General features: G+C 39.7%; 1 protein-coding gene across 1 annotated transcript in view; it reads left to right on the top strand.

Moving 5' to 3' along the window:
* The window catches only part of DGKI (diacylglycerol kinase iota), a gene marked incomplete at its 5' end in the record, with an annotated part of 432,789 nt that overhangs the window by 328,740 nt on the left and 79,040 nt on the right, over window positions 1-25,009 (top strand). The window contains 3 exons of the mRNA XM_080818743.1: window positions 5,588-5,667; window positions 8,099-8,143; window positions 24,095-24,164. Coding sequence (XP_080674869.1) covers window positions 5,588-5,667; window positions 8,099-8,143; window positions 24,095-24,164 — 195 coding nt within the window. The remainder of the gene's footprint in view (window positions 1-5,587; window positions 5,668-8,098; window positions 8,144-24,094; window positions 24,165-25,009) is intronic.

The following is a 25,009-nucleotide window of genomic DNA, read 5'->3' as shown; positions in this document are numbered from 1 at the left end:
TCCCCTTCTCTCTCTGCGTGCCTCTCTGCCTACTTGTGATCTCTCTCTGTCAAATAAATAAATAAAATATTTAAAAAAAACAGATGAAAGCAGAGGACAGTTGGGGTGATATAATGTTGTGATATGTATAAGAAATGGGTTCGGACTCACCTGGGCTATATCCTTGGGTTGAAAAATAACTCCAAGGGTCATGAAAATTGCCATGATGACAGCTGCCCCCATTGCAGTCTCTTGAGTCACAGTGCTCCTGTATACACTGTTTGGCAACCCACTGCATCTGTCATCCTAGGCTTGTCTAGCCCCACCTCGGAAGTCTCCTTTGCTCCTCTTCTTTGTTGCATTCCCCATATGTTACACTGCATGTATTCGTCATGCTGGTTGCAAACTCAACTTTTATTCGGGGAAAGACTACAGTAGCTTCTTGACAGGGTTTGTCCTTTATTCAACCCTTGGAATCATTTGAGAGCTTAGATTATGTATAAGTCTTAGAATGCTGAAGGCCTTGTTTCATTTCCTACCTGACTATATAGTTGCCTGTACGGTTTAAAACCATCAAATCCCTGGGGGTGCCTGGGTGGCTCAGTGGGTTAAAGCCTCTGGATCTCACGGTCCTGGGATCGAGCCCCGCATCCAGCTCTCTGCTCAGCGGGGAGCCTGCTTCCCCCTCTCTCTCTGCCTGCCTCTCTGCCTACTTATGATCTCTGTCAAATAAGTAAATAAAATTTAAAAAAAAATCTAATCCCTGGTCCTTTGTATGTCATCCAGTTATTACTCTCTGGAAATTCATGGATGCTTCTTTGTCCCCAGTATTCTTAAATTTTAAAATGAAATGTCTTCCTATTGTTACTGTGCTGGGCATCTACCTGTCAGGCCATTTCAGTTTGAAGCTAATGTTCTTCAGTTCTTTTTTTTTTTTTTTTTAAAGATTTTGTTTATTTATTTGACAGAGAGAGATCACAAGTAGGCAGAGAGGCAGGCAGAGAGAGAGGGGGGAGCAGGCTCCCCGCAGAGCAGAGAGCCCGATGCGGGGCTCGATCCCAGGACTCTGGGATCATGACCTGAGCCAAAGACAGAGGCTTTAACCCACTGGGCCACACAGGCACCCCATAATGTTCTTCAGTTCTAAGAAATAGTTTTTATTTTATTTCTGATAATTACTCCTTTCTCTCTTCTCTGGTTTTTGGAACTCCTATTATTTGAATGTTGGACCACTTAGCCCAGCGTTATTTTTCTTAATGTTTCTCTTGCATTTTGTGCCTCATTTTATTTTTGCTCTACTTCTATTTTTTTGTTCTACTTTTTTTCTCTACTTCATCTTCTGTTCTTTCTATTAAACTCTATTTATCCTGTCAATTTTTTTTTATTTTCAAGAATTTTTTTGTGCTCTGAATGGTGTTCCTTTTCCTTTTTCTTCCTCATATTCTTTATCTTCTTTTATAAAATCTGTTTATATTTCATAGATGGAGTATTTTCTTTCAACTTTCTAAGAATTCCCTAGAGAGGAGGCTTCAAATCTCTTTCCAAAAAGGTAAGGTTCTGGCTGCCAACTGTTGGAGAGCCCAGTGAGGGAAGAAATCTGGGGATTTCTGCATTCTTCAGATGGTCAGTTAATGCCCCACTGTCTGTAAAGTATTTGCACCTGCCAGAGTGGTTGGTGAAATCTAGTCATCTACTTTGGCTACCCCCTCCATCCTTGGTTTGTGAGGCACCTCAGACTGCCAGTTTGCAAGACTTCTGAGGGTTTTGGTGTATAAATCATGTTGGTTCTCATCAATCCCACCCCTGGTTTAGGATTAGACTCTATAGGAGCTCTGGGTCACTTACCAATTTTCCACCTGCTTCATCTGTAACTATCTGCTCACTCTTTCTCTTCTTTTTTCTTGGTTTATACCTTAAAAAAAATCCATTTACTGTAATTTAGTAGCATTTCTTGGAAGAGAAAATGTGGGTGTTAAATCTGCCATCTTAACTGAGAAACTGGCTTGTTCTTTATTGCTTAGAACTTACAAATTCTACTTGGTCCCTGCAATAAAAGTTCCATTATGTAGGTTGAGGGTTGGCTGTTGCTTACTGGCATCAAGTAAAATCTCTAATGCCAAAGTAAGATGAGTCATCAGGAGCAGGGATCATGATGCTAATGTTCAAGTGATAACTACTTCCATTGTTCCCAGTTAATATGAAGGAAGCCACTGCAGTGGTAGTTAGTTGTCAATTTTGTTAAAGGAAGATGACAATTTTCCACAAATTTCTGCTTTCTCCACCGTGTCAAGCCCCAAATGAAACTGTCAGATCACAGTATTTTTATACTATAGTTTTTTTTCTCATCGCAGAAAGAGTAGAAGTTTAAGAAAACAGGAATATAATTTATGGAACTACCAGCTTATCCTTATAGTATTGTGGTGAAATGAAAGATACATGATGAGATATGTTCATTCTCTAGCTAAAGTTGCTCAAAAGATAGTAAAGGGAGGGGCACCTGGGTGGTTCAGTGGGTTAAGCCTCTGCCTTCGGCTCGGGTCATGATCCCAGGGTTCTGGGATCGAGCCCCGCATCGGGCTCTCTGCTCGGCGGGGAGCCTGCTTCCTCCTCTCTCTGCCTGCCTCTCTGCCTACTTGTGACCTCTGTCTGTCAAATAAATAAATAAAATCTTAAAAAAAAAAAAAGATAGTGAAGGGAGTACAGGAGAAAGAACATTGATGTTTTGGTTATTCATTTTTAAATAGAGTGTTGCATTTACTCTGCACAAAATTTGAGAAGATACCTATCCTAAATACCATAGTCATCACTATAAGGATCAGAGGAATTGAGTAATTTACAGGACCAGAGAGCTAATGTGAATGATTTGTAAGATTAAAGCAGCAGATTTGAATCCAAGAGAGAATGACTGTAAATCCTTTGTACTGCATGCTACTACTTTCATAGAATAGATTTGACAGCAATTGTCAGTAATCATGATATGAAATTTTGGTAGAGAATGGTTTTTTTAAGCCCAATTAATAGGTAACATCAATCAAAAGCACTCCTTCTCTTAATTGATTTCTTGAGGAATATTGCAGAGTAGCTGACTTTTTACTTACAGTAGGAAATGAATGACAGGTCTTTGAAAACTTTTTCCTAGCACTACCTTCTTGATTTCAGGTCTGGAATATCTACTCTCTAATTGTAGTTTAAAATATCTGCTACCAAGTACATTGAATTTATGACCAGATTAACTCCAAGTATTGAAATGAAAATAGAAGGAAATCAGAGATGTCGACAGGATTCCTGCATTTCTATAAAATGTGTCTCCTAATTTAAGTGAATAGATAAGTATTGACTAAGTTTCATTTTTCTACACTCTCACATTTGAAATTAAGAATAAACATCCTTAAGTAAGATTCTAGCATCGGCTCTCATGTTAGGAAGTTACAATTTATTTCCACAACATTTGACTGACTTTCTAAGCCAAAATTCTAGCTTTTCCTACTCATTCCTTAAGTGTCAGAAATCCTTAATCTTTCTTTACCTAAGTAGGTAGCCTTATTGGGACCTATGTGGTGGTCTAGCTGAGGATGATTAGTTTAATCAATACTTTTAGGAATCTCCTCACTGAATTTCCTTTCCATTTTTTAAAGATGCATGATTTCCATACTGATGACTTCTTCAATGTTTCTGGTTATATTCAACAAGAAGAGAAAAACTGCTTTTCCAGATTATTATTTCCCCTAAACACGTGACACTTGCAAGGCTCTTTACCCTATTGCTTACCCCCTCCCCTTGCCCCAATCCAACACATGCTCTGTCTCCTGCTCCAAACCTTTGTTTTTATGCCTCCCCTGGAAAGCTGACTGAGCTCTTTCACGCTTTGAACACACTCTACGCCCTTCTCCCTCTTTTTACAAACTCTCATTGACTATCTACCACTGCTCTACCAGACATTATGGTTGTGAAGGTAAACAAGTCATTCTTGGTGAGAGAGTCCACACTTATGCACATGGTTACATAATTCTACCCAATGATGGATGCTTTCAAGCTTTATGTATGTAGGACTTTGGTTTCCATTGGAGACATCAATATCACACCCTGTTTCTTTAGGTTGCCAATCTAAGAGGTCATAATGAGGAAGAAGCTATTTCTTTTTCTTCAGACTGTCCTCACTTCTCTAACTAAAAGAGACAGTGGGGTTTCATATCTTACAGAGAGCCTAAAAGTACCCTCCAGGCAAGAATTAGCCCCTCTCTTCTATAGTTTTCAAATGACTAAGCTCATACATTTAATGTAGCCTTTGCTACACTTATTATTGTGTATAGGTATCTTCTCTACGACCTTGTGGGTTCTTCAAAATTTCTCCATGTGTTTTATATCTATTTTATGCTCTATATTATTAATTTTTAATGCATTTTGCATTTTCAGACCCATTTATTGATGATGAGACTTTAACAATTCCGTGAATGAAAGATTTAGAAAATCTTTAATGAATACCAGTGTCCTGTCATGTGCTTGCTAAACTGTAATTGGCTAATTCAGAATTTCGAAGGGTATTTTTTTGGTTAAATTATGGATTTTATTATACCACTGTACTTTTAAAATTAGAGATAGGCAATACATTTTTTGAAGTTTTGGAAAGGAGACAGTGTTTCAGGAAACTTGCGGTTATCTCTGATGTAGGGAGTTCTATCCATTAAAGCTGTTGTGGAACATTCGCCACCACCTAAATAGAAGGTATTTAAGACACATGGCAGCTTTTCCTAACTGTTCCCTGAAGCCCTGCTGCTACTGCATTTCCACTGACCATGTTTAAAGTCAATGGGATTTTTTTTTTTAATTTTTTATTTATTTTCAGCGTAACAGTATTCATTGTTTTTTCACCACACCCAGTGCTCCATGCAATCTGTGCCCTCCCTAATACCCACCACCTGGTTCCCCCACCCTCCCACCCCGCCCCTTCAAAACCCTCAGGTTGTTTTTCAGAGTCCACAGTCTCTCATGGTCCACCTCCCCTTCCAATTTCCCTCAACTCCCTTCCCTTCTCCATCTACCCTCAATGGGATTTTTAAACTGTAAACCTTCTAGAACCTTTTATTTACTTATTTTTAAACATTTCATGCCTATGTAGTTCTGGTGTTGGCCACCAGGTAACAACAGTGCCTTGAGTAGCTTGAGTCTCTTGAACAGGGAACCACCACAAACTGGCAGAAATATTAAACCCCACACATTCATGAGGGAAAGGAGTAAGTATCCAGAATTTTTAATTCCTCTCTGGCGATACATGGACTATTGAAAATGCAGGCATAAATTATTAGCTGGCAGTAAGCCACCTCCTGGTCCTGCAGCCCACTGTTCTTGTGACATTATACTTCATCCCAGGACCACCAAGATAAAATGAAGGCTGACCAGGTGGCAAGGGACAGCATGGCTCATGCAGGGAAAGCATCCAAAATAAAGAGATTGGGTCCCAGGGGAGGTTTGAGGAGAATTTTGGATATTGAAATGTCCAAAACACTGATAATATTTATGAGAGACTTTTTTAACCATAAGAAACAAATTTATGCCAATCTAGAAAAACCAAATATGTTATTTTAGACTTTTCTCTTTCCTTCCCCCTTAGCTATCCCTCTGGGTATTCTAGTTGTGCGTGGAGACTGTGATTTGGAGACTTGCCGTATGTACATAGACCGCCTACAGGAGGTGAGTTTCTTTAGCCAATTATTTCTTCTCAGTTTTCCATTTTTGTAAACAATTACCAGCCATATATATTTACTTCTGAAGTGATGCATCTGGGAAGGAAGTGGAAGTGTGGTGTCCTCGTCCTTTAAGCACTGACCACACTTTCTCTCTCTCCGACCCCCACGGCTGTTTTCCCTCCCCAGGTGGTTGAAATGGGAAAGGGTATTGCTCTAGTGTGATCCATAACTGTAGCTTGGAACTTCTTGTCTTCCTGCCAGACTACATCCCTGTGTTTTTTGAGCTGTAGAGAATTTCAAAGCGTTCTGATCAATAATGACGGAGAACAGACAGTTAGGTTATTTAATGTTTTGTATCTAGCACAGACTCGGGTCAGAGATCATTACATTTTTTTTTTTTTTTAAATATAACTTCTATGGGAAAGAAAAACCTTCTGTCCTTCCTGGGAATGCGTGTCAGAACACAGGATACTCCATTTTGCTCCTCAGTCTGATTTATCACAGAGAAGGACACCGGAAGAGACCTCATATGTGGCATTCCCACTAATCTGAGCTGCATCAGCGAAGTCAGGAGGCCCAGACCCAGCACTGTGGTTGTCATTGATTGTTTTTGCCAAACTTTGAGAGGGAGTAGTGACTCTCTTCATTCTACAAATGATGAAAAACATAAATAGCCACCACTTCATCATTTTTTCTTGATGAAAGATGCAGATTTAAATAATCTTTTTCTGGATGTGGTCTAGACATTTGTATTTTTTAAGCTATTGGGTAATTCTGATAGACACCACAAGATGAACAACTCTCTCCTAGATGACACATTCTCCATAAGTAAATATCACAAATAAAGACGATATATAGCACTTAAAATACCATCAAGTTGGGATGCCTGGGTGGCTCAGTGGGTTAAGCCTCTGCCTTCGGCTCAGGTCATGATCCCAGGGTCCTGGGATTGAGCCCCGCATTGGGCTCTCTGCTCAGCGGGGAGCCTGCTTCCTCCTCTCTCTCTGCCTGCCTCTCTGCCTACAAGTGATCTCTCTCTCTCTGTGTCAAATAAATAAGCAAAATCTTTAAAAAAAAAAATACCATCAAGTTGTTGTCACTTAGCTTTGAACTTGAGATTCTAGTTCTTTTGGTGGCAGTAAAGGAGGCATAAAGTTATATGAAAAATTATGAAGTTTCCTTTTCAGCATTTTTAAGGATAGAGATGGAATTGTAAACACAATATATTTTGAGGTAAAGACCAAACTTTGAATACTGATATGGGCGAGAGAAGAAAAGTCAGCAAATTTTACACTTGTGTTTGTTTTTGTTTTTACCAAGGGAAACTTCAACTTGTTAAAATTTGTGGACTTAGTAGTGTGTGACTCAGACCCAAATCGATATTCCTCAAAGGCCACAATATCTCATTTTTCCAAATATGTTTTTATTTTATTGTGAAACCTCTGTCAGAAAACCTGCAATAAAAAGGCAAATCATGAATCATACCAAACTTTTTTTTTCTTTTTAATTCTTGGGTTACTTAAGATTTCACAGTAGTCTACGACATGACTGATGAATTGACTTTGGTGAAAACTAACTTATTGGCATGCTTATAATACCAACAGTCAACTAAAAGCGAGATTCTTTCAAAAAAAAAATGAATGAATGAATGAACAAATGAACTCAAAAAAGGAAAAGTTTTTAAAACTAAGTTGGGCACAGAGCTCATGTTGGTAAATCCCAGTGGAAAGCAGGTATGAAGACAAATTTACCCAGGATTGCTGACATCTGTGAATAGAATCACAACCCTCATTAACAAGGAAGCCTTCAGGACATGATCATGGTGACAACTTAGTTATAAAACTTTATAAAGGGAGCCAGACTCTCAGAATCTGCCAGTAAAACTTCATTAATTTCAACCCTATTAATTTGCACTTCGTGATCATGCAGAGGTGGCCAGTGATTTTCTCCTGGCTGTCTATGAAAACCTGTGTTTGCCAAGCACTTAGTGGTAGAAACACAATTACTAGGACAGTTTGTATTTGGTCTAAGATCAATAAATTCTTTCTAAGTACTTAAAGGGATTTTAGAAGCTTTCTTCATAAGCCAAAAGTTCAGGTGCAAATTAAATATGGCACCTCTGTATTAAAATGAAATTGCCCGGTTTTTACTTTTGGTCTTGTTGATCCTTGAAACTCTCTCACTCCCTTCTAAAACTATTTAGGATGTCTAGATTTCAGTAGCTAAATGGCCTTTCTTCTCTCATTCCCGGCTGGTGTGTTTTTGCTTATTTGGGGCATTACCTTCTTTATGTAAGGTTGATGAGTTTGGAAGAGTTATAGATACTTTCTAGATGAGTTTAATACTCAGTCGGGGGTTCAGTTGATAGAGGTATAGAGGAAGCTTGTTCAAACTAATCTTAAGGTATGGATTTTTTTTTTCCATTTTCTCATTAGGACCTGCAGTCAGTTTCTTCTGGCTCCCAGAGAGTTCATTACCAGGTAACATATAATTGACCCCCTGTAGTTGCTTTCTTAGCTCCCCCCAAAAAAGAAGGTCCTTCTTTCAATCAATGCATCATTTGGATTAGAGGCCAGATCTTCCCGAGGGATAGAGTTCACTCGAAGAACCAAGTGAAGTGAACATTCTGATTCTTTCACCTTTCCCTGGTTTTGGACTATCCTAGTGTAGCACAAATTTGGACTGTGGATTTTCTCCCAGGTCACTTAGAAAAGATTATAAAAGGAAGCACTTTCAATGATAAATATTAGAAGCTCAGTTCAAACTAACTTGACAGGGTTCGAGTCTTATTGTTTCACCTCAACAAAAAGTTCAGGTCAAGGGTGGATTTTATGTACCATTTGGTCAAGCTTCATGCTTCATTTTTCTGCTGGTCTTTCAGCTCTGTTCTCTTTGTCTGTCAATTTCACCTCTGAACTAGATGTTTCCGTGTCCAAGATGGCTGCCATTAGCAACCAGGGCTGCATGTGTCTTCTTCACATCCAGGAAAGTGAGTTCTCTGTTTCCCACAACGATCAAGCAAATGTTCTAAAATGCAGTCTGATTGGCCCACCCTGGTCTTTTGGACAGGATCTAAGAAACCCAGCCTGCCTCTCTCTCGTGACCCACATCAAATCGTCAGGAGAACACTCAGATATCCTTTGCCCCAGCAGTCTTTGGGAAGACAGCAATCTCCCCACTTCCCTGTCCTGACTCTGTTGCACTCTCAAGCCATCCTCTTACAAATTAGATTTCTCAGGCATGGTTCAGATCCCTGGGTACAATATACCCCGAACTGTAAGGGGCAAAATGAAGCTCTGAGTGGTCCCAGTAAAGCCCTTTTCTCTGAGAAGCCATTCCCCTTCCCTACTAGAGGGGTGTGTTGAGTCAGAACATGCCAAGTCTCCCTCCATAAATAAATCCTGTCCTAGACCCTTTCATACCTCCATGTGGGGGATAGGTGTTTAAAGATGTCTCAATCTGCGAATCCTGGTTTAGCACCTCACATTTGCTTTTGGATTCTTTTTTGCTACACCTAAACATCCTTTTGTATAAACAACATTTTTTTTTAAAACAACAATTTTTTAAAAATTTTATCTGGTAACCTCTAGGTAGCATCTCTGTCTACTGGTGGATATCCTCTACCATCAGCCAAGGACACTGACAGGAACAGCCTTGGTGTTCTTATTTGTTTGTAGGTTTATGTTTCAAACAAAGTGCCCCACTATTCAAGAGTCTTTTCTTCCATCTGGCTGGAATAAAAAGGATAAGAATTCACTTAGGGTGTGTTTACATTAAGAAAATAAACTCTACTTCTGAGACTGTTTTTTATCAACCTTTAAAAGGCTAATTTCCACTCCATTTTTTAGACAGAGCACAACATTCCTCCTATTGGTTATTTGCATATTTACCTGAAGCTACTAAGTTTAATTTTATTTTTAAAAGCTCAGTACTTTTAGAAGCTAGCGCTGATCTCTATTTTTTAAAATTTGACTCTAAGACCTATAAGGGTTCGTGAATCTGTCTTTTTTTTTTTTTTTTTTAAGAGTCTGTACTCTTTTCTCAGGAACATTTTGGATTTTGCATTTTTATCAAGGCATTTTCAGATATTTTTTGCTAAGTAGTTTTATGAAACTAATACATCTGTTTATTATTCTGACTTACTTGATATCATCGTTTTGGTGTCAGAGTTTTGGTAGGTGAATATTTTGTCCCATGTTTTCTTTATACCGTATTTGTATGTTTGCCCAGAGATCAGGAAATGGTTGAGACTCTAGAATATGAGAAGGGTATTTGTTTCATTTGTCATTTGGTAACAAAAACATGCAGAAGAATTATTCATCTAACTATATCAAAAGCTTGTGTTTTTTGGGTTCCTTGCAGTTAGGTCAAACTTTAGTGTCAAAACTGCTGCATTATAAATGTCACATCAGAAGGCTTTATGCCCTGACCACGTAGGATAACCAATTCAGGGACCAACCATGAGTGTCAGGAGTATTACTGTGCCCGCAACCCTCTTTGCAGAGGTATAAAAAACAGGGGCCTTTGAATATTAAGGAAGGAGTGGAAAAAAGGAAATCTAGGGCAGCCCAAGTTCTGCTCATGGCATAAGAAGTTTACCTGAGCGAGACTTTGAATTAACACGGCCACGGAGTAGGGAGAGAGTGAGAAAATTTCCTGAGTGGAGCAAAGGAGAGCTGCTTGAGGTAAGGAGTTGGGAGGAACATAAACATTCACATGTGGCTAGGACCTTGGGCAGTCAGGAAGAGGAGTGAGTGAGTGAGAGGGATGGTGAATAGAGAGTTCTGTTTTAGCCACCCTAATTTTGTCATGCCTGTTAGATCCAAGAGATTATGGGGTGTAGAAAATGAGATCTGTGACTTTTAAAGCCCATTGAAAAATTCATATCTGGAGATAGAAACTTGTACTTCCTACATTAGGAAGTAGGTGGTACTTATAACTGTAAGGCTGGAGGTGATCACTAGGGAGAGCTGAGATAGAGAAGGCTCAGCGTCACACCTGCATGCCCGAGTGGGTCAAGAAGAGCACAAATTTAAGAGAGCCATCAGTCAAGAAGGGTTGTGGAAACTGAGATGAGCAGCAGGAAACCTGGAAATCAAGGAGAAGGTAGTGCCTTGAAAGCCAAGAGTGAAATGTGTTTCAGAGTGGGAGGCAGTGAAATGTGTCAGTGCTGTGGAGAGGCTGAGTTGAAGTAGATTGAGTTCTGTGGTATTCTGAGGGCACGTAGAAAAACCAAGGCACAGAGGTGCTATTAGCTTTACAAAGAAAGTAACCAAACCAACTGGCAGGAAATTTAATATTAAATCTGTGTTTCCTAACACAGAAACTGATCATGTTAGATTCTCTAGTCTGTCTCAGTATGGGGGGCTAGGGGGTGATGTAAAAGAAAGACCTGTCAGAAACACGGACCACAAATGGCCTTAAATGCATTTAAATGGACTTTCTTGTGTATAGGATAACACAAGATAAGCCTGGAGAATTAACTGTGATGGCACCAGTAAGTTAAGGGGAAAAATGTTGGGAAATTCCCATCAGCTCACTCATTGGCAGCTGACATTTTAGCTGACTGTTTTCTAAGGCTAGAAAAAACTCAAGAGAAAACCAGCATTGAGAAAGGTGTATAAGTGCCCAAGTCACCTTATTAGTGAGCCATATGGCAGTTCCTAATCATTTAAGCATGTCATTCGCTCTACTTCCTTCCTTTCCCAAATTCATAGTGAATTGCCAACAAAGCACTAAGGCTCAACAATGACACCTTGTATTAACCTAACAAGGCATTATGGGTTATACAAGAATGCACTGGATATTTATAGCCCGCTGAAAGTTCCTGCCTACACTGTCTCTGAGGTCAAAACACAAAGGCCTCTCCATCTTAACGGCATCTCTTATAACCTGGAACTGATAAGTGAGACAAGCAAAATGCACTGTGCTGGCGGATTCAAGATATTCTTGATCTTGATGGATAGGGTAGAATTCTTAGAGAAATTGGACTCTGCCGACCTATTTGGTAGAAATGATGCTTCTTGAGGCCATCTACAATGAGATAATTCCTTCCCTGTTCCCTCTCTGGTCTTCATTATTACCTTTTTAACCCCAAGTTGATAAGTTAAGGAGTAGAAGGAGATACAACTGTTCTAGTGATTCTCAACAGGGGGAGATTTTGCTCCTTTATTAGGACAATTGGCAATTTGGACATTTTTTGTTTGTCACAGCTAGGACAGGTGGTGCTCTTGATTTCTGCTTCGTAGAGGCCAGCAATGCCACTAAACACCTTAGAATGCACAGGACAGCCCCCCACTGCAAGGAGTCATCTAGCCCCCTTATGGGAGTAGGGAGATGCTTGTGAATCCTTGAGTCATTCTGATGGCTCTCAAGACATTCTTGAGGCCCATTGGGTGATAGAAGTCTTCAGTGAGGAGAGGCAAAGAGGAAAGACCAGGATGAGAAAAAATAGGACAGGGAAACAGAGGCATCTGTGGCTAGGGCAGAGGAAGATAACAGAACCAGGGATAATGGAACCAGGAGCAGTTAGGCTTTTTGGAGACATCCTAATCCCCCTGCACAGTGCGTGCTCCGGGGAGGACTGACGTAGTTGGCACACAGGAGTGTGCTTTCCAGAATATTATGAGCTACCATCTGAGCTTTTAAAGACTACAATAGGGTTCAATGGTAGCTGCAAAAAAAAAAAAAAAAAGGCATCCATCCAGGTGATTCTTCCTCTTTAAGAATTGATTTACTTAAAACTAACATTAGAATGGCTGGGGTATTTCAAAATAGATACACCATTTTCAAAAAGTTCTTTCATCCTTTAGAAATGTCTTTCACTTCCATAAGAAAAAAACTCCTGGTCAGATCTGAGTCTGTATCAATTTGTTCATCCTCTGATCCTTTTTCTCCGTTTTACATAATGACCTGATCTTCTGGGAGATGGGTCTACATAGTCCATCAGAGCACTATCCTAGGCAAACAGCCTTTGCTCATACTTGATCTATTTCTCTTCTCTTCATGTTGACGATCCTTATTCATCTCTCTCCTTAATTTGTTTTCTGGATTTTAGAAGTCTTTCAATGGATGAGTTGAAACTAGTTTAAGGGAGTCATCCTGGGAATTAATTTATTCTCAGAGAAGGACTGGAGTTAGCTAGGAACTTAGTAGAGTGTGGTTCCTTTGGGCTAGATCAAAGCTGTCAGAAATGGATCAAATAAAGAATTAAAATAAGACTTGGCTGGGGCCAGGTCTGTTGCAAGTGAAGGCATTACTGCTAATAACATAGACACGCACAGACACACAGAGTAGTTGTTGATAGAGGACATTCTCACACAAAAGAGCTCTTAAGAATGTTATACTATCTCAGTTTCATCTTTTACCACACCGTCATTATTTCTTCACTTGTTCAAAGCTGCTTTTGGGAATGGGCACCCCTTTTCTGTATTCAGCTGCCGCAGGAGTTATGGGTAGTTTGAGGACAGAGAGGTTTGAAGTTTTGAAAGATAAAAATAATAGTAGCAAGTCTATCAAGGAGGCTTATAGTTGGACGGAGAGGTGTAAACACACAGTTTCTACCCATCCCTGGTGGGTCCGTTCACCAAGGATAAAGAGATATGTTTATCCACCTGGTGATGAAACCAAAGGAATGAGTAGATGGGTTGGGCAGGCAGATGAGAAATGTGGGTGTGTAAATGAGAGATCGATGTAAAAGTGAAGTGGTTATTGACTAGACATTATTGAATGCAGCGGGGATTCCCAGTACAGAGGGACTTCTGTTTTTCCTCTTTGTCTTTTACATCTTCCCTCAGTTTTATGAAAGAAAAAAAATTTCATTCACAGTGATGGTATAGTTAAATGCTAGGTGAATACTGTTTAATTGAATTACCTACTGGAGTGTGTAATGGGGCTGCTGGGCTTTCATTAAATTATGTGTGCATCAGCTATGAGTAATTGAAAGTAAATTAAGGGCAAGTTTGGCATATGCGTGCCAAACAGCGGTTCAGGTAATTTCCTTATCAATTACATAGAACTGATGCCAGTTGACTTTTAAATACATATATGAGAAATAACAGGTTTGCTTTTGGGCGTGCAGCTGTATTTTTAGCCTGAGAAACTGATTTTCCATTAGCATATAGTAAAAAAAAATCACATATCAGGGATTTTTGAAATAAATGTGTTACATTATTCATTTAAAGAGCATGCAGTTTTACATGATTATTACATTTAGAATGGGAAGGAGCCTGGTATGTCCAAGGTGATATGATTCTGCCTACATTATAGAACAAGGACGGTCGTATTCATCTAAATCACACCATTTATATGAAGAAAAATAACATCACAAGATGAGCAGGTCTCTTATCTCTTTGGCTGATTGTAGAGCTGATTATGTAATCGGAAATGAGTGAAGGGACTCCAAGCCCTGAATTATCACCAGAAGCATCCATGTCCTTGCTGGTGGCACAGCTCTATTACTTACGTGAATTCCCCCGGCCACCTAGCCCCGCTCACACAAGTGCATTTCTTAAGTATCTACATAGTCAGAGTGCTTTTGAAAGGTGCATATTTTCAGCTCGTTTTTGGTTCTATCAGAAATTAAGTCTCTTTACATTCATTTTAATGTGCAGCCTTCACAAAGCAGACATACTTCCGGCCAGTCTTGCTTAGTGATGTGGATGTTGCTGTGTTCACCCTAGCAGGCCCACCAGGCTAAGGTCTACCCTTGGGGCCAGTATTCACCCTCCTGGGAGGGGCTCTTTTGTTTTTCTCATTTCCCGTTTTCAGCTCCAGTCTGATTCTTCCTCTGCACTGCACTGTTCATGACCCTCCCGCTGCCCCTGAATCCAGGGTTCCTTAATGCCATGGTCACCTACTCTACCTGTGTGCCAGGCCTGGTGTGAGGAGACAGTCAGCTGTTTACCTGATCGGGGTACATCACCCACAATATGTTAAGAGTGCCAATTATTTAAAACAAAATTATTTCAAATTCACTAAGACCTCTCTACTGACATCACCATCACTCATACTTTGATTATCTTTTTTTTGAGTAGGAGAGAAAGGGACGTAGGTAGACAAGATGTAGGAGGTACAAGAATCCTGGTCACCTGGTCACCTATGTGGTCATCAATAGTTAAAATAAAGTTCTTTATACACATTTATGGGCCATGGCTCTAAGTTACAGAGAAATCTTTTTCAAGACTTTTTTTCTTTATTCCTGTTCTAATTTTAATCCTTCCTCATATGCATTTGTCTTTGATATTAAGGTCCTCTTGATATAAGGTTTGATACAACCTTTGATATAAGGTTCTCTTGACTTTCATTTGCCACTTGTGTTGTGAAGTCTGCTGGGTTTTGTAATCCTGGCTTATCTTAATTTTCCGATTGTGTATGATTCTAGACTTCTCTTTGGTTTTTAACTCCCCACTCAAAGTAGACCTTAGGACGACACCTTTCTAGTGTGTACTTTTTGGTACCTTTCTGTAAATCTATACTAAGTTATACACGTAGACATAGAAGGGTACACATTTGTTTTTTTCTTTTTAATAAAAATGGATCTGCATTCTTTGCACACTCACTATATATATTTCTACTATATCACAACTTTTTTTTTAATTTTTTATTTTCAGCGTAACAGTATTCATTGTTTTTTCACCACACCCAGTGCTCCATGCAATCCGTGCCCTCCTTAATACCCACCACCTGGCTCCCCCAACCTCCCAACCCCCGCCCCTTCAAAACCTTCAGGTTGTATTTCAGAGTCCATAGTCTCTCGTGGTTCACCTCCCCTTCCAATTTCCCTCAACTCCCTACTCCTCTCCATCTACCCTTGTCCTCCATATTATTTGTTATGCTCCACAAATAAGTGAAACCATATGATACTTGTTTTAACAATAGTATACTATGAAGATTACGTTTTGCTAATAAATGAAGCTCTAACCCAGTTTTTTAAAACTACTGTTCTACTGCATGGTATCTATTTAACCCTGTCTCTCTGGATAGACATTTAGGTTACGTACAGCTTTTTGCCATTGTTTTTCTAAACAAAGTTGTAGTAAGCATAGCTGTACAGATTCAAAAATGAAGCTGTAACAGCAGTGACAATCACATCACATGTGGAACAATTATGTCACTTGTATGGAGCTGAGAATTACAACCAGGCAACACAGCCAAGTTATCTGAAACCTATTTAATCAGAATTTACATGAATCTTGTTTCAGTTTCTCTACTCTGAATTGTGGTTCACTATTGTTCTCATTGATTGCCACATTCCTGTGGGATTCTGAAGCAGATGGGACCATGGGAGGGGAAAGTGTGCCAGCAGTGTCACTGGAGAACTTGAGAGAGGAAAAATTTTAATTTACCAGGCTGTGAATTCTGATAAGAAGTATGGAAGATTAGTTTGACAGTTAATGAAAGCTGAAACTAAGAAAAATCCTGGAATGCCAGAGTCAAAAGAAGGTTTTCATAACCGTTAAGATTATTCTGGCTTTTGCTTTCTTCGTGTTTTTGCATGAGCTGAGTCAAAAGACAACTTCTGTCCAACTTGACCTACACAAATTCCATCCATTCTTCAAAACTCCCGACTAATTCCTCAAGAATCTATAAAACGGAGTATATAAGATCATAACCTCTGAAGTAAAAGAGACTGCATTTGAATTGTGACTCCACCACCAAATGGCTGGGTACTTGGGTGAATTTACTTAAATTCCCAAAGCCTCTGCTCTTCATTTATGGCTCACTCTTAGGTTCTAAAGAAAAGATTCAAGAAGAATAGTGGGGGTAGATTGTAGGAGGGCAGATGGGGCTAGATTATACGGCTTTCTTAGTGACAGAATGGATATGCCATAAGAATATGGCTTCAAATCAACCTCCCACATAAGATATTAGCCTAATATTTGTAAATGAACTCTGTGGTTGTGGCCTGGTGACCCCACAACCAAGAGGGAAGGTTCTGTGAATTTTGATCGTAATCTCTTGCATACACAGGCTTCAAGGGGATATTTTTCCCAACATAGAATATTAAGTAGCGGCAATAACATAGAAAGACTGGTGGTCTAAATTTTATTTAATACAGAACCACCAAGGAATACAGAAACAGAGTTATGTTTATCGAAAATTCTCAGAAGTAAAAAAGCAGCATACTATAAAAGGAAGGAAAGAAAGGAAGGAAGGTTTACCAGTCACCCACTGTTATTCTCCAAGTAGTTGACAGCTTGTCAAGATGATTGTCGTGTATCCTTTAGTGCCAGACAATGGAGATGAGTCTGGGTGGGAGCCGTAGGTGGAAGACTTAAAGTTGCTGGAAGGGATGAAGGAGAGTGAGTCAACAACCTACTGCTGTGTTGACATGATGGCCACTGGCCTTTGTTGTAAGTAGATTGTATGATTCAGGATTGCACCTACCGACAGGTCTTAGCTCTCCATCAGTGTCGGGACTGCCTGAAAACGGCTGGCCCAGACCAAAGATTTCAGATTTGAAAGGAAAGAACCTTCTTAAATGTGAGCTGCCCCTTCCATGTGCTTTGCCAGCTATTAATAACTTCTGCTGTTTTCATTACCAGACTCCAGTTCTGTGGGCAGCCGACTCAAGATCCTTCTCCTAAAATCAATGGCTTTTGACAATAGCTAGGAAATAAAATCATAATTAAAATAGCCATCTCTTGAAAAAAAAATGTTGAAATCTGGTAAATCAGATACATAGCAACTCCAAAAATTGGGGTGAGAAGATAACTAGAAGGCACCCCGGTGGTTCTTAGTGCGGTAGACACCCTCTGAAGACACGGCCCGTGCTTCGTTCTCCTTGTGACTCTCACCTCACATGCCTTGCACTTCATTAGCTCCCATCAATACTAGTTGAAAAGACTGAATATAATTGTGTCAAAGGAATAAGAGTAATGTGAGAATAATGTGACACCTGACCATCGAAATAAAAAAAGATAGCAATTAAAAAAAAGATAACAAAGATAAAAAGAAAAGATAACAATTTTGGTGAAACTAAGTGAATATCCAGCACAGCTACTATTGAATGGGGAATATGATTGAATGGGGAGAGAACAGTCAAGTGCAGTGTTCTGAAAAATATTACTTTTGGTGACAGAAGGCACTCGGCCTTGAAAACAATACCCTGTATTTGAGGCAACTCTTTCGCATTGGATAAGGTAAAAAAGAGGTGTTGGGGGCAAGCACCAAACCAGCATTGGCCTGAGTTCAGCCTTAGTTTGAATTATTTATTTTTTGTGTCTGCACATACAAATCTGACCCAGTTGTTTTCTGTTTTTGAGCACAAAGATGTTTATGGATAAAATAGTTTTGTGCTACTGTAGCATCATCTGAATGATCCAGTTCTGAAGTGTGGCCTGTGTTCCATGAGCCCCAAAGGCACTTAAATTGTTTTAGGTAAAAAAAATAAAAATAAAAAAAGTCCCAGCTGTCCCAGAGTTACTAGTGTAACATAATGATATCAGCACATCTACGTGTGCCGGCCCATGGGTTAAGCATTCCACATGTCCTTCCATTTATTTCCCCAAAGAACCTTTTATAGTAGATACCATGGTCACCATTTTACAAATGAGGCATCCAAGGTCGGAATAGATAAGAAATTTGCCTAAAATCTCAGTTAGTAGGTGGTGAGGCCCTAGGACTGTCCTGGGCACAAGCTGGTGCTCTCGGCCACCAGAATTCTGCTGTCTCTAGACTCTACTTGAGCTGGACCATATACCATCCCTTGTGCTATTATTCCTTCTCCTCCATAGAGCTGCCTTTCCTAAACACCTCCAGGACAGAGACACTCTTGTCACCTCATTTCTTGGTCTGATGTTCTCATCCTACAACAATAGGAGTTTTCCAACCCACCACTACACCACTTAACTTTTAGATGTTAAGAATTAATAATGTGATTCTCTACTGCTGTCTTTTGGGTTTCATACTAAAGGGTTACCAGTGAAAAAGTCCTTGTAGTATATGGAACAGATTCAGCATAAAGGATGATCTTAGCTGTGGGATATCTTCTTCCCGAGTTTCACTTAAAAAATGATCAAACATCACAACCATTGATGGGACAGCAATGACATGATGATTCACAAGATCAGCTTTTTAAAAAATGGGCCTGTTGGGATACAATTTCTATGAAATCAGAATGGAATATAATCACAAAACAAGCAATCTTGTAATGTTTGAAACCATAGGTCTAAAAAATTATACCTCAAGTGTCACATCTAGTCTGCTGCCTGTTTATCTTTTGCACAGCCTGTGCACTAAGAATGGTTTTCAGATGTTCAAATGCTTGAGAAAACCCAAAAGAATATTTTACAATTCATATAAATTATATGAAATTAAATTTCAGTGTCCACAAATAAACTTGTATTGGAACACACGGGCAAAATCAGTTTTCCAAAGCAGACTTTCTCATTAAGAGTAGTTTTTGGCTCAGTTTTTCAACTCAATCAAAATACAACAACCTCAGCCATGACCAGATTTTCCTTCCTTCGCCTGTACTTTACCTCCTGTTCTCCCTTGGATCTTTTAGATGTTGTCCTAGCACCCAGCTGTGCTGATTAGCTGGATTTTTTTCTGTCTTATTTTATAGGTTGTTGGTATATTTTGTGGGTATGTTTTACATTTTGTCCATCTGCTGCCTGGAAATGTCATTTTAACACTGATTTTAGGTAATCTTCAACTTTTAGGTCCTAATGCAAGTGAGATCCTTCCATCTGCATATATATGCGTGGGCTAGATTAGATCCAAGGGGAAAATTTTGCTGAGACTTGACTGCTTTTATATATCTCTTTAATATGTAAATTTTTCTGGAGAAAGCTGACATGTTTATTGAATTGCCCGGTCTATGTATGCCTTTACATCTATTTCAGTCTTCTTTAAAAATTCTACAACACCCACCAGTGGGATGCCTTAGGTAAAACTAAACATTCTAACTCACATGACTTCCACAGGGCATTTTTTTTTTTTAATTAACACATAATGTATTATCTGTTTCAGGGGTGCAGGTCTGTGTGTCAACAGTCTTACACACTTCACAGCACTCACCATGGCACATAGCTTCCCCAGTGTCCATCACCCAGCCACCCCATTCCTCCTACCCCCCCCACCCTCCAGCAGCCCTCAGTTTCTTTCCTGAGATTTAGAGTCTCTTATGGTTTGTCTCCCTCTCTGTTTCATCTTGTCTCATTTTTCCCTCCCTTCCCCTATAACCCTCTGTCTTATTTCTCAAATTCTTCGTATCAGTGAGATCATATAATACTTGTCTTTCTCTGATTTATTTCGCTCAGCATAATTCCCTCTAGTTCCATTCATGTTACTGCACATGGCAAGATTTCATTTTTTGATGGCTGCATAATATTCCATGGTGTGTGTGTATATATATACCACATCTTTATCCATCCATCTGTTGATGGACCTCTAGGTTCTTTCCATAGTTTGGCTATTGTGGACATTGTTGCTATAATCATTAGAGTGCATGTGCCACTTTGGATCACTACATCTGTATCTTTGGGGTAAATACCCAGTAGTGCGATTGCTAGGTCATAGAGTAGCTCTATTTTCAACTTTTTGAGGAACCTCCACAGTTTTCCAGAGTGGCTGCACCAGCTTGCATTCCCACCAACAGTGTAGGAGGGTTCCCCTTTCTCTGCATCCTCGCCAACATCTGTCATTTCCTGACTCGTTAATTTTAACCATTCTGACTGGTGTGACATGGTATCTCATTGAGGTTTTGATAATTTTGAAATAAGTAGTTTAATTGCATTGCATTATAAATCCTTCCCAGGTTGGGGTAGGTAATAACTGCATTTTTACTTTGGAATTCAAATGCTTTTCTTAAAAAAAAAAAAAAAAATATATATATATATATATATATATATATATATATATATATATATATATGTTTGAGAGAGAGCACGCACACACACAAGGGGCAGAGGGAGAAGAAGAAACAGACTCCCTGCTAAGTGGGGAGCCCAACACAGGGCTTGATCCCAGGACCGCAAGATCATGATCTAAGCCAAAGACAGATGCCTAACCGACTTAGCCACCCAGGTGCTGCTCAAATGCCTTTTAGCATAGGACTTTATTATATTAATAACTCTCTTTTTAAGAAATGGTGATTTTTTTTTTTTTATGAACAAGGCTGAAGGAGCACCGTAAAAGGAGGGAGAGGGTGCAAACCTAGCTTAAGGGAGCTACACTGGAGAAGTTAGGGCCTTCCTTGCACACTTGGAACCATCTCCTAAGATGCCAGGTTGATCTGCAGGTGACCAAGGAAGTGTTCGATTATTTTTCAATGACATTTTTTCTCATCAGCTTGGGATTCCAGATCACTTCAATAATCTATGGAAAGCAGTGACACATGCACCTGCATGTAGGCAGGCTGAATTTAGCATAAAATTTCAGGGAGTTAAGGCTCGTTCAACTTACTTGAGGATCCACTTGAACCTATTCGAAGTGTTTCAAAGGTCTCTATTCTCTGGCAGCCACAATGCATTTTCACAGAGCGAACTGGTAAGATTCTCTTTAAATAAAACCTCTTTAAGGAAGTTAAGTTATAGCAAATGCCTGTGAATTAAAGTGTAGAGAAAACAAATGAATAGAAAATACACAAGATAAATAGGCACATGCATAAAACTCTCGTGACACACAGACACTCATGCATTAAAATGTATACAGTTAGGCCACTATTATTTTGACTGCCTGTGGTAAGCTAGTCGCGTGGCTAAGGGAGTGTATCAATCTCTGCTTTATTTATTTTTTTCAATCTGCATTTTATTAAATGAGATGAAATAATATCCAATATTCTCTAATTTGAATACTCCAGAAATAACATTATTCATCTTTCGGTTTTTAAAATGATAAATTAAGCATTTCTGCTGACTTTCAGAGTAGATTTTTACCTGGGAAAATTTGATTTTTTGTGTGGGGCTCTCCGTAGCACATTTGACATCAAATTTCAGAAACTGCCCTTGGTGTCTACGCCATCTTTATTTCTAGAGAAGGCAGTCACATTTCTGTTTACTATTTTTATTTAGTAGCTTCCATAGTTGGCACGAAATATTTCAAATCGCATCTAAATTTCTTGACTTACTGCATTTGACACTAAACTTGACATGTTGGTGACTTTACATGTTTTATAAAAATGCAGTAAGAACCTTAAGTTTCCTAAAAACAGTTTATCACATGTCAAAATGTACTTCTTGAAATGTTAAACGTGACTTTGATACAAATAGGTACTGAGCACATGTCATGATTTCATGTAGTGCAACCAGCAGAGTGGCAAAGCTGGTTTAGAAAAGAGAGAAACATCTGTGTCCACAGCTCCATATACATCCATAGAGGTATATGTTTATCTGTCTATCCATGACTCTATCAATTTTATGCGTGTAAATATAAAATTTTGGTACCAGACCCGAGACTAGGTTTTTCTCTCTCAATTATTTGATTTGCAGAATCCATTCGTATTAAAAATTCCATGTAGTCAAGGTTTCTAATAATAAAATGGGTCCCTTGTGTTAAGTCCATGCTTTTAAACCTCTGGCATACATCACCTTCACCTGAAAGATTCCTGGGTTCCATCCCAGGGTTTCTATAAACTTGGGTGGCGCCTGGGAATTTGTATTTCTACAAGCTCCCCGCTGATGCTGCGGTCCCACGGTTCACACCTTGAGTACCACTGATCTACGCATAGGTTTACCAGAGGAGCAAGTGAGGCTTCGGGGAGTGTGGACGAAACCCCAAAGAAGTCCATGCGACCGCGGATTAGTTCTCTTATTGTTTGTCCCATGTTCTTGCTGTTTCCTTCCCCCGTCCGCCTCCCGTACACACCCAGCTGCACTCCAGGGATGTTCCCTGTATTAGAACATCTCAAATCCCTAATATGGGTCCAACTCCCACTGCCTTCCCACAGAGACCTAGCGTCCCTCCTCATTTGTCCTATTTCTGTCAACGATTTCCATTTCATTATAAGCCAGGGCTAGAATGCTCCAAGTCTTGTGATGTAAACAAGAATGTGCTTTTTTTTTTTTTAAATTTATTTTTTTAATTATCATGGGCAGAGTTTCTCTTAGGGGAGATTCTTAGCTTTTGAAAGTTTGGAATGATAAACAGAAAATCCCTTCTGCTTTCAATCTGCCAGTTGCCTAGTCTGTTCTTCTGTGATGTGGCCTTAATTCCACTAAGAAATTAAAGGTTCAGAGACTTCTGGAAAGGTTGGGAACTGGAAGTAGTATTCAATCAGGAAGGATGCTAGTCCTTCCAAAGGGCAGCTTTTGAAGAATGAAGCATCAGAAGCCAGCCTTCTAGAGGCCGGGCCAAAATGGCTATGGGGTGGTTGGAGGGAGGAGGTACTAAAGGCATGCTTCGAGAGTTTGTCAGGGCAAGGAAGGAGAAATTAATTTTCAGAAGATGTAACAGGATCAGCTGAGGGGAAATCGTTTTAGAGAGAGGGAGCCATTGAAAGCAGAAACATTAATGAGTTTCTGGGTAGGGGAGAAGATTTCAGTAAGAATGCAGAAATAAAGTGTAAAAATATAGATATAAAAAGATATAAAAGCAAGAAGGAAAGGAAGGAAGGAAAAAGAAAAAAGAAAAGAAAAGAAGAGGGTAATCTGGAGACTAGATGAAGTGGTCAGCTTTGAACAGGAAGGAACCCTTTTTATGTAAGGCTGAAAGAGAGAAGATGGAGGCTGGCAGATGCCCTTGAGATCACACATGAGAGGGAGGGAGGATGAGACATCTTAGAAGCTAGAAAGCTAGAGAATGCTAAGGCCGATGAGTGTATCGCTAGTTAAGTCCATGTTGGTCAGACGATTTTGTCGTCAGCCGGCCTGGCAGAACGTTCTTCCTCCTTGTCCACTGCTCTGGAGTCAGGTTCAGTGGATAAGGTTGGGGTAATGGTGGCCTCAACATATGATGCTGATTTACTTTGCTTTCATGGAGACAAATTGCTCATATAACAGATGATACGCTAGTTAAGGGGACTTGACCATGTAGATGGGTGGCCTCTTGTGTTTCTAAGGCGCTACGAGTCCATGTCAGCCAGTAGATGAGCCTCAACTCCTCCCCATTTTGTGCTACTACCTTCCTTATACCTACGTGGGGAACCAAAGTGTAAATGACAGCCAGCTGCCCCTAGTTCCTCAGCTTCACAAAAGCAAAGAAATTTCCAAATGGGGTGAATGTCCCCATTGATCCCATTTATGCATACTTAATAGAAGAGTTGAAGACTTCCTGGAAATTCTACATGGGAGTTGTTTTAGAAGTTTCTATGTGAAGTAATTTGAAGCACAGCCTCTCTTTCTAGTAGAAATATGTTTTGGCCTCTCACCGGTGCTCAGTTTAGGAGGGGATGCTCACTCGTAGAAGTAGTCGATAGAGTACACTGAGGTTAAATCCCTCAGGTCATTCAAATGGATGTTAGGAGGATGTAATGTGTCTCTTTCCAGGACCACGAGACCTCCTTCCCCAGGGCACTCTCAGCTCAGAGACTCTCACCACGGTGGTGCTTTCTAGACGGTGAGTGTTTCTCTATTTCGTGGAGAGGTGGGGATTGCAGAAACAGCAGGGCAAGGCACCGATAGACGGAATGGAGTGGACCCTGGTTTTCCAAGGGATTATGTAGAAACTCCTCATGTAGCTCTGTGTGATGGTGATTTCAGTTATTTTCTGATTGGTTCATGGGTTCATTTTCCACTGCAAGCACCTCTCACTCCCTAGATGCTGCCTAATCCAGTTTTTCTACCATATTGCAAAACATCTCCTTATCTACTGCCCGGTGTATGGACTACCTAGTATGTGGACATGTGGTTTTCACTGTAACCATTTCTTTGGTTGATCTGGGATGCATCTGAGAGGACATAAATGTGGGCAAGAGGGCGACAGGATGTGTGAGTGTGGGAACAGTACTATGAAGATGAACAATTGTATTTATATCAGATCTAACCCATGTGAATCATGACCTAGATTTTCATTAATAGCTCCTCGCCTACCTCTGAAGATAATTTACACTACTTTCTTCCAGCTCCTTTATTCCCTCATGATGAGAAACACAATCATGTGTTTTTTTTTCCTGAATTCCCAGGGAAACAACTTATATTTGAAAAAGTTTTAGAAATTCATATGAATTGTTCTATATATAGTCTGTTCTACATACATTCTTAGATAAAATTACAAGTGTGATATTAATTATATTCTATAGATATAAAAACCTTCAAAAGGTGATCACATTTATGGTTAAAAAGAACCAAAGTAGAATAGGTCCTTCTGAAACAGACTTTATTCCCCTGTTGCTTTTAGTGAGGAAGGACTATGATTGTCTTGTTTCTCAGCTCATTTCCTTTGGAGAGAATCTACTCATTAAA

Source organism: Martes martes, assembly GCF_963455335.1.
Source record: "Martes martes genome assembly, chromosome: 11".
NCBI lineage: Eukaryota > Metazoa > Chordata > Mammalia > Carnivora > Mustelidae > Martes > Martes martes.
The sequence above is the reverse complement of the archived record's forward strand: the minus strand, read 5'-3'. Positions and strand labels throughout refer to the sequence as shown.